This window comes from Chelonoidis abingdonii, chromosome 17 (assembly GCF_003597395.2).
Source record: "Chelonoidis abingdonii isolate Lonesome George chromosome 17, CheloAbing_2.0, whole genome shotgun sequence".
Classification (NCBI taxonomy): Eukaryota; Metazoa; Chordata; order Testudines; family Testudinidae; genus Chelonoidis; species Chelonoidis abingdonii.
In genome coordinates this window covers 39,993,882-40,004,000 of record NC_133785.1, presented here as the reverse complement: position 1 = coordinate 40,004,000, position 10,119 = coordinate 39,993,882, and the positions used below count along the sequence as shown (strand labels likewise).

Below are 10,119 nucleotides of genomic sequence, written 5' to 3'. Positions count from 1 at the left end.
ACCTGCCCCTGGAAATTTCCACTACCTGCGTCTGACGAAGTGGGTATTCACCCACGAAAGCTCACGCTCCAAAACGTCTGTTAGTCTATAAGGTGCCACAGGATTCTCTGCTGCTTTAACCTAAAAACAGAACTCCTGGAATAGAAAATAATCTGACTAGAGGGGGGGGAAAAAACTCACTTCCCAGTGTAGCTACACCTGGGAAACAGTAAGACTTAGTGCCACAGTCCAACTATTTTATGTATTGGGTCTGGCTTTGTGAGACTGGAGGGGGGACCAGGCAGAGTGCGTCACTTGGTGTTAGTACTAAGAAACAAACCATAGGAATCAGATGAGGAAAAAGTCCTGGAAATGACTTTTTTCATCCCTCTCAGCCGGTGTAAGATGCTTATAATTGGCAGTTGTATTGCCCCTTGATTCTCCAAGTAATGGGGCATCCAGGGCTTCCCGTCAAAGGTGACTTGGATGATTTCTTATCAGGGGACTGTCTAGTCTGCACTTACAGGTGGATGGATGTGATCTCCTAGGTCTTTCTCACATCTAATTTCTATGTCCTCCATTTGCAGCACTCAAGAAGTTGCACACTTACTTGGGTAAATGACTTCTCCAGTGGATGTATTACTATTCTAATTGCAGCTGCCTTGCTTAGTCAGCTAATCTTGTGGTGGTGTGTTCTTGTGTAATTGTTCTCTGATCTTAATAGGAGTCTCAACTATACCCCCACCGCCGCCACCACCAGCAGCTCCTCCACTTCCTCCTCAAATGGATGGGGCAGTGCATCCTGACCCTTCGCCTGCTGACAGTGCCAGCCGAGAAGCCTTACTCAGCTCCATTCAAAACTTTCAGAAAGGAGCTTTGAAGAAAGCAGACACATGTGACTACAGTGTTCCCAGGATCAGCTGAAGTTAACTCTTCACAGCAGGATCGGATATTTTTCCCATGAACTGTCCTCAGTTGAGGCATGATCAGCCACTTCATGCTGGTCTATTATTTTGCAGCTGTTTCTTCTGAACCATTTCAGCTTTTTCTAGAGAAATTATTTCTCCTTGTCATTGAGTAGCAGCACTACGTCGTTTTGACCTACATTGCCATATTGTGGTGATAACTATTGACTTCAGTTATTCCAGTTAAAATGAATAACTTCTAGTTAAGTGATTTTTGGGGAGGGAGACAGGTAAAGCAATATTTCTACAATCTGAAAATAAGAACAAGCATGAGGATACTGACTCTGTACATCTGATTCCACCCTACCCCTTATTTCAAACACACCTGAAAATCTAATCTTAGTCTGCCCTATTTTCCTGTAATTCCTTGTAGTTGGCACATTACATTTTTGCTGCATCAAAAATCACTCATTTGCTTTAGATACTCATTTTTTTAAAAAAGCACTTAATCCAAAAGTGTACTACACTGGTGAGGGAACTGTAGATTTTTAACTTTGTCTCTATGGCATACTTGCCATTAGAGGGTACTCCAGAATTCAACAATGTAGCATGAATGCTGCTCATGCTTGTATGTAATGCACTGTTGGAACAACCCCCTAAACATGTAGCTGTTTCCAGTTACATGTACAGGGGAAACAAACAGCCTGTTAATTCAGGCAATAAAATGGGAGTTAATTTGGCATGGATTATTCAACACAAGTTCTGGATTGGGGAGTTTTCAACACAGGTAAACTTTGCATCCATATGAAATTACTCTTGTTCTTGGGGAAGTTGCAGAACATATTTTGTTTTAAAATGCTGACTGCTTGAAAAGATTTGCTTATTCTATGATTTGCTTAAAACCTTAAACAAATTGCACTTTAAAGGATTATAGATAATCCATTTTAAATTCAAGTACACATCTGTGTTTACTATGCAGAGAATGTTGTGTAAAGTTTCCTGTAACCTGTGATATATTCAGTCATATTTTTATTAAAATAAATGTCATTGGAATTCCTCCAGTCAGAGAACAAGGGTCCCTGCTTTAAAATGAGATAGTGGGGCTGTAAAATAAAGAATCTAACATAGCAGAAGCTTCTGCCCCCTGCACTGAAGTGTAGATGGCCATTTTGCTATGGTCACAAGTACTGACATAGTCTGCTAGTGCTGCATCAGTTTCCTGACTGTCCACAAAGGGAAGGAATTCAGCTCCTTGGTATGTGAGTGAGGCTTATTCAGTTCCCTCCATGAAGACACTTTAGTGCTGCATCTAACAGTGACTAATACATGGCAGCAACTGTCACAGGCTCTGGTAACTAATCACTAGCTGCTCCTGCAACCATTGTTCATAGTTTTACTTACTGTTCTAGAGGGAAGCACTTTTTAAAGTAAAGTACCAGCACTTGTCTAGTTTCTCTGGAATGACTTCACTGTAGCCTCTTTTTTTTTTTAAACACAGCCCCTTCACTATCTACTATTTCCTTATTTGCATTAGTGGTAGTCTTAAACCTATACTTACAACATCCACAGGAGAGTTCCATTCTTTCTAAAGTTAAGACTACTGAATCAAGCTGTCTAACCTCAATAGTGGCTTTTTTTTTTAAGTAATGAAATATTGTCAAATGATGCTTTATTTTACCAAGACTTGATCATGGATTATCCTTGTGGTGAAACTGAGTAGCTGAATGAGGAAGAGTGTGTTTTGGACAGGTGCTCATGTTGATCATATGGTCAAAGTATTTAAACAGTATTTAAATTCTTAACCCTTTTTAGCAGATCTTCCTCTAACTTTAGACCTAGCAGCCTACTTAAGAGTGAACAAAACTAGTCCACACTGACTTATTTCTTATCTGACAAAGGGGAAGCTATAGTACTGGACACTATGAATAGCACAAGTATTTTCTTGAGACTGATTTTGCACCCAAAGAGTTGGCAGTCCATCATAAATTAACATTTTAAAGAAATTGCACCTTGAGTCAGGCAGCTGTAACTAATGAGCTACAGATGAACATGGTTTAAAAAAAACTGGTGCAGGCTGGGCTGAAATTCTAAACACTTTCTTCTTTCCTCCACCCATGTACTGCAGCCAGCTTCTCTCATTGCCCCCTGCAATTTACCTCTTGTCCCTGAGTTGCACAGAAGGAACTTGTTATAGTATAGGTGACCCTGTGCTAGCATGGACCTCTTTGACTTTGTAAATACAGGCACAACCTCCTCTCCTCCTGCCAAGGGAAGAATATCCCTTCCCCCACTGAGTTTGCAAGTTTTCCAGTAGTAATTATTACAGCCACACTGTAGAAGATGAGCTGCCAGCTCTGTAGAATTCTATCACTACCAGTTACATCTAGGAAAACACAGTTGGTCAAAACCTTTAACATTCCCTCATTCAGCAAATGCTCTCCTCAAGCATGCTATGATACTGCATTCCAGTCTTAGACATCACCACTTAAGTGCTTATTACTATTTTCAGGTGCAGTTTGGGTCAAAGTTTATTTCTTTTACCATTTATAAATGGCAGAGGGAGGTTTAAGCTCCCTTGATAACAGTAACGTTTTCTTCTCCCCTTCTGTAATACCTACTGCTTTCAATACAGATTCACACTTTTTACAAAATGAGTCTGGCACCCACAAATGTAAGTGTGCTTTACTGCTTAGCTAGGTAGAAGAAAGCAGTTTAGTGGGTTATCCTCTCAACACAGATTAAACACATTTAAAAGGTCACCTAAACCTTTCCCTCAGTACAAGAGGTCAATAGAGCTATATAACATTGTTATGAATACAAGTTTGTAGTCCGTTCTATTAGTTTTCTTCTTAAGACACACGCTTTGGAAGAGCACCCTGTATATACACAGTCTAGATATTTAATATTTTCTTCACAGCAAATATGATATCTTTCACTTGAGGTAAGCAGTTTTCTTCCAAAATCTTTGCATAAGGCATAGGAACATCTGCACCTGTAAGACGCACAGCTGGAGCATCCAAATAATTAAAGGCAGGTCCTGGAAGAGAATAAAAGGGTCTTAGGAAAGGCTCATGCAGATTTAGCTACAACTTTTTTCAAAGGAATTAGGGTCTCAGTGAGCCAGGGGCCAATCCCTTTATTCCTGCAGCTGTCCTTTGACATATTAACCCTAAACCTGCAGACATTCTTGTCTAGTTCTCACTATCGTGTCACATTCAATTAAACTTTACAAGGGGCAGGGAGATGTGTCCCATGCTCTTCTGAGGCCCACTCCCAGGTTGCCTAACTCCCTGCCACCTACACAGCCCCTGCAAGCTCTGCCACTCTGGCTCTATGGGGACTGGCCACAGTAGAATAAAGGGGCAAAAGGTTTTCCACTACCATGTTGTTAAGTTAAATGGTTAAAGTTTAGTCAAATCAAGTTTCAGGTTCTGTTAAAAATCTCTTCTCTTCCCCCCCACCCCAAAAAAAAGTCTTGACAGCTACTGTATCATGAAAGCCCTATGTTTAAAGGTTAGTGAGCTAACTTTGGAAACATACACAGTTAAATAAGATACAGAACCTATTCTGACATACCTTCCATGATCCTAGCACAAATTTCAGCTCCTACTCCAAATTGGGGCCAGCCTCCTTCCACTGTTATAAGATGGTTTGTCTTCACAACACTGGCTTCTATACTTTCCACATCCATTGGTCTAATGGTACGGAGGTTTATCACCTTAGAGAGAGTATTAAGTGTTTTGTTTTTGCAAGAGGTCCTTTAAGCCTATCTATAATTGCATAAGTGGTTAACTTCACCTTAGTACTTTTCTTGTTTTAGTCCTTGAGAGGATAAGTGGCTAAAGAAAGTCAACACTTCAAGCAATCTAGGGCATTTCCTCCAACTGGGTGTATTTTGCATCCATTATTTTAGCCATCTTTCCTCTACAGAAGTACCTAAATTCCGTATTTCAGCTGTAGTCACACCCCTAGTCCAAAGAGAAACTACTCACTTTATCCTGGGACAGGATGCTTCTACCTGCATGTAGATGACTAATTTTAGCCACATCATGCTACAGACTCCCATCTCACCCTCCAGCATGTCAGAAGTTTGACTTTCTAGTCATCCCTCCCTCAATATAGAGGTGTATGCAATTAGCATTGCGCACACATTCATTTGTGTTTTTCTGCATTAAGCCTCCTTGGATCAAGGCAAACAGACCTTTCACTGCCTCTACGTAGTTTAAAATGTGAACACCTGACTCATGCCTTGTCTACACACAAAGAGCACATCAGTTTACCTTAACTAACTGATTTGAAAACCAAATTTAAATGAGTGAAAAGGCTGGATGTTAGAATCAATATTGGCTTGGCCCATATCACTTATAGCCTGTTCCTGACAAGCTAAGTCAATATAAGCCAGGCTTATACTGATTTGAGTGTCTACACAGCCTTTGATTTAACTGAATCAATTAAAAATAAACCCCACACAAATCCCTGGTCACCCCTTAGGAATCCCACTAAACGTCATCCTGCCTAGCTGCAGTACTGCCATGCGTAAACATCTCTCTCACACACAAGCTTCCCTTGTACTTGTGGTTTTGACTTGCATCTACAGCATTAAATTTTGCCCAGCTCCATGATGGAAGCCAGGGGATGGCAGATACATGAAAAGAACATTTGTCTCCATCGTTGTTTAAATCAGCGATGAGAGAGGACTTTAAAGTGCAAACAGTTTACTGGCTTAGTTTTGCAGGGCCTTAATTTGATTTTAAAGAGCAAGAAATTTCTTCACCAGGGACCAGAATCCTCCCACAACACACCTCACACTCCACACCTTCTTTGACAAGTACAGCAGCTGCTTCCAGACAGTGTCCAACAGATCTGGAGTGTGACACTAAAGTAACATGGGTTCCTGAAACACAGAAGCTGATGATGGATCAAGTTACATAAGAGTTAGCTACAGAAGTCAGATCTTCCTCCCACACCCTCAGTAGCTATAAGTAGCCTTGAGAGCTCAAGAGAACCCAGTCCAGCTTTGAAATAGTAAGTACATAAGGAGTGAACATTGATTTAACTGGATTTTAGTCTATTCAAAAGTAACATTTATACACTGCGAATAGCCTGAAATTCAACATCTGAACTCATCCTGAGTTTGCGTATTTGAGGTGTCTGACACTTGTACTCTACATGCAGAATGAGTAGCATTAACTTGCCAAGGTATGGCTATGAAGTTCTTCTCATCATTGCAAACAAATTTATGTATAATAAGAAATTTGAACCACTGCAGGTTTGTTCAGCACATCAAAGATCACTAAGAATCTAAACAAGAGTAGTCGTCTGAATACAAGGAAGGAAGCGAAATGTGCCAGATTTCACTCAGCACATACGCCTATTACCTGGCTCATTCCAGTCTTGATCCAGACATGCACCTTGTTTTTAATGACCAAGATACTTTGTGGCCAAAAGGATGGAATCAAGTGATGTTTTGTTTACAGGAGGTTAGTACAGTAGGTTAAAGTCCAAACAAACTCAACTTCCAGAGTTCTGTCCCTTCAAATATTTTCCTATTCCACAAGGGAGTGTTTTGTATATGAAATACATTATTCAATTCAAGTGACCTAAGAAAGGAGAAGAATTTGAGGAGCAGATTATGTGAAGTGTTAAACAAGTATTCTGAACTTACCTTGCCTTTCTATTTTGGCTTTTCCAATAGGAACAAGAAAGTCCTTTGACTGAGCTTCTTCTGACATTTCAAAAGGGACTCCGTACATCAACTCATTTTCCAGCATCACAACTGAAAACACATCAAGTGTTTACTTTGGTTAGTCTCATGCACTTCTCCAGATGAAAGTATTATCTGGTATCATCCAACATCTCATCTCTACTCTACCCTCCCCCCAAATTCCAAACATGTTAGGGGGATCCATTATGCTTAACTCTTCTTGGCTCATTTACAAGAGGGGAAACAAATGCAATAAAACCATAGTTTAGGTAGCACGTTTGTATCAGCATGAACAATTACTCAGTTAACTTGAGCAGCTAGTAAGTTTGACTAAATAATCTTGTTTGTTAACGTGGTAAAAAAAAATTAACCATGAGCATTTAAGTTTGGTGATTTGCGATATTCAGTGGTAGGCAGAAGCCTAAGACCTGATCCACAACTTTTCCTATGAACAGTCCCATTATCCATGTGGGAAAGGATGCACGAGGCCGGTTCCTTAATAGGGCAATACTGTATCAATTCTTTTCTAACTTGGTCACTACAGAAATTAAACATCTGGATCTCCCTATTCTCACTCTAAACTGAATTCAAACAAGAGGAGGGCCAGGAGTTTAAGGTTTCTCCCTTTAAAGTTCCTGGAAGTCTGCAGAAAAAAGGTCACATCACGCTTTAGGAAGATTTTAAAAGAGAACTTTGGCATAATGGAACTCTCAACAATAGTGGTTAATAAGCACACTGGTATAGGAGACTGACCACCTGAGAAAGTTCTGTTCAACACTGTGGAATGAACTCCACCAGGAACTAAAATCTATCACAAGCCTTACCACTTTCTGCTCCAAGTGCCAGGCACATTTCGTTGACTTTGCTTTTTCTGATCTAAGCACATAGTAATAGGTATTTATATATTAAAGACCTGGTACCAAAACGAGACACTCCACTGCACATGCTTCTCCCTCTGGGAAGAGGAGGAGAATCACCAAGTGACAGGTGTGTAGTTGTGTGTGCCTGCTAGCATTAAAGCCACTGTATGGAGCAGGATGCCCCCTTAAAATTCCCAAGTTCACTGTTATGGTGTCCTTTTTAAAAAAACAAAACACAAAATCAGGGCACCTTTGATGCATAATACTACAGTGATTTGTGCAGTATGGTTAATGGATAGAGTAACTTTGACTTTTCTACTCTATAAATGTAGACTCAACAAGACAGCACTACTGAGTTAATCATTTATAACTAGACAAGGTAGAAACCTGTGTATGAAGTTTGTTTTTCTGGGACAGCTCAACTTCACTATGTGGTTAAGAACTTCACAAAAAAAAATTAAAACTATTGAGGCTGAGCTGGGAAAGGCACAAACTGATCATATAATTTGCCATGAAGTCAGCTGCAGATATCACACTAGGAAAAGTGTGCAGAAAGACCCTAATTGCTCTTATAAGGGCATGGAGAATCTTTGCAATAAAGCTGTGATTTTAAACAGCCTAGGTGTTAATGTAATAGTTAAATTTGCTTTTAAAAAACATTTCAGAGACTAATTGGAGAGTAAGTTAAGCATCTGGCACTTAATCATTAGACCAGGGTATTTATAAAAAGTTACAATCACCTGGATTGTCATCCCGGACTGATGCTTTAAGCAGACCTTTAGCATCCTCTGAACTCCAAGGGCTGACTACTTTCAGTCCAGGACAATGCCCATACCAAGCAGCAAAGCACTGTGAATGTTGTGCTCCTACTCCAGCTGAGGCACCGTTGGGACCTCTGAAGACAACTGGGACAGGCACCATGCCTGCAGACATGTAAAGTGTCTTGCTAGCAGAGTTTATAACTTGATCAATTGCTTGCATGGAGAAGTTGAAGGTCATGAATTCACAAATCGGCCTCAGTCCAGCCTGTTAAATTAAGATGGTTAAACTAGTGTTAACTACTAATATAGCTATCATAATAGCAAGATATTTTGCATTTAACATTTTTCTGTTAAATTAAACAAACCAAGCGAAAGCTGATCACACTTCAAATAGTCAGAAGTTACTTACCATAGCAGCACCTACAGCAATTCCTGTAAAGCCCATCTTAAAAAGAAAAAGAAACTAAGGATGAGTATGAGTTCCAAAAGATGGGGGCGGGGGGGTGAGGAGAGATTTAAAAAATTCTAATTTATTCATACCTCTGATATAGGAGTATCTATTATTCTCTTGTCTCCGTATTTCTTCCAGAGACCTCTGCTAATCTGCAATTAGGAAAGAAAAACTGGGTTGCTAAAAGTGTATTTCCAAATGTTAGTTATGTTTATTAACTCAATTGAGTCTACTCACCTTGTATGCACCATCATATTGGGCAACTTCCTCTCCCAACAAAAATACTCTCTCATCCCTCTCCAGCTCCTCATCTAATGCCTGGTTCAACGCATCACGGACAGTCACCTGATGAAGCCAGATTAACTGTTCAGGGCAAGTATTTTACAGCATAAAGGACGAGTCTCCGGTGAAAAGCTCCAGCTGCGCTCGGCATAACCTGCACGCAGTCCCAGCTATGGAGCTGCAAACAAGGCAGCTCTCACGCAAGCTGCCAGCGGCTACAGGAAAGCGGCCACTGGCGAGAAGGTGGAAACGGATGATGCCACCTGGCCACTGGACTCAGTAGTTAGCCAGTGTCGCAGCGCCTCAGAGGGGTGACAGCCCTGTCCTGACGGGCTCTCCGCCTCCCTCATCGCCGCGGGGACAGGCGAGCGGAGGAGGGTCCCGAGGCGGGCAGCACCCAGAGCACGCGCGGCGCCCCTCGCCCCATCCCGGACCCACCACCCCGGCGCGCGCGGGGGGTACGTTGTGGCGGGGCAGTGGAGGCTGGGCCCCCCGGCGCGCTCCATGACCCGGTACCTGGACGGCGGCCGGCGCGGACCCGTGAATCCCGCTGCGCAGCTGCCGTAGCCGCCCCAAGCCCTGCGGAGAGACGGGAACAAGCGTTAACACGGAGCCGGGGGAGAGCGGGGCGGGCGGGGACAGCCGGCCCGACCGTACCTGCTGGGGCCCGCATCGCACCAGCCTCCTCAGGGCCCCTGCAGCAGCCGCCATCTTGCCCCTGCCCTCTGCCTGTCGGCCTCATACGTCACTGCGTGTCACCTTGTCTGTCCAATCAAACCTGGGACCGCCCTCTCACTGCCAGGCAGCCGGGCGCAGGGGGCGGAGCTGCCCACTTATCGCGAGAAGAGACAGAGGCGGCCCTAGGGGTTGTCTTTGCCTCGATTCCGCCCTTCAGTGCATTGAGCGGGTTCAACGAATCCCCGGGCCGAACGTTCTCTTGCCCTGAGAGTATGGTGAGCCGCTTGGGCCAAAACTAGTGCAGAGGCGCCATTCTTTACAGCTGCCTTCCCTGGAGAGCAGAAGCCCGTGGAAGACTTGTCTCCAGCTGCTGATGTTGTCATACTTCACTTGTTGGCCATGCTGAGTGCTGCTTCCAGCTGGCTGTGGTTATGCTGGGAGGGGCGAAGGGAGATTTCAGACTAGTGGGTGCAGGCGCTTCTGAAAATGAAGCTGGAGA

General features: G+C 42.7%; 2 protein-coding genes across 6 annotated transcripts in view; one reads left to right on the top strand and one right to left on the bottom strand.

The window, feature by feature from the left end:
• PXK (PX domain containing serine/threonine kinase like) overlaps positions 1 to 1,945 on the top strand; it is a 48,437-nt gene extending 46,492 nt beyond the window's left edge. For 3 of the 5 annotated variants that reach the window (XM_032781800.2, XM_032781802.2, XM_032781804.2), the window contains one exon: positions 704 to 1,945. In XM_032781800.2, coding sequence (XP_032637691.1) covers positions 704 to 903 — 200 coding nt within the window. In that variant the 3' untranslated portion in view covers positions 904 to 1,945. The remainder of the gene's footprint in view (positions 1 to 703) is intronic. The other 2 variants (XM_075073403.1, XM_075073402.1) reach the window with 1 other exon arrangement.
• A 1,813-nt stretch (positions 1,946 to 3,758) lies between these two features.
• Positions 3,759 to 9,687, bottom strand: PDHB (pyruvate dehydrogenase E1 subunit beta). Its single transcript, XM_032781808.2, has 10 exons — positions 9,600 to 9,687; positions 9,459 to 9,521; positions 8,898 to 9,005; positions 8,750 to 8,812; positions 8,619 to 8,654; positions 8,189 to 8,474; positions 6,550 to 6,660; positions 5,687 to 5,778; positions 4,461 to 4,602; positions 3,759 to 3,921 (listed from the first exon to the last, which is right to left on the bottom strand). The coding sequence occupies exons 1-10, from the start codon at positions 9,651 to 9,653 to the stop codon at positions 3,776 to 3,778; spliced, it is 1,101 nt and encodes a 366-aa protein (XP_032637699.1). The 5' UTR covers positions 9,654 to 9,687; the 3' UTR covers positions 3,759 to 3,775.
• Positions 9,688 to 10,119: the final 432 nt, after the last annotated feature.

Bases quoted from the DNA above. Each gene is read 5' to 3' on its own strand.
- PDHB (XM_032781808.2), bottom strand. From the start codon at position 9,653: ATGGCGGCTGCTGCAGGGGCCCTGAGGAGGCTGGTGCGATGCGGGCCC. The intron at 8,813-8,897 runs GTGAGTAGACTC...TCCTAATTGCAG, and splicing joins AATATGATGGTGCATACAAG to ATTAGCAGAGGTCTCTGGAA. The intron at 8,655-8,749 runs GTATGAATAAAT...TTTCTTTTTAAG, and splicing joins TAGATACTCCTATATCAGAG to ATGGGCTTTACAGGAATTGC.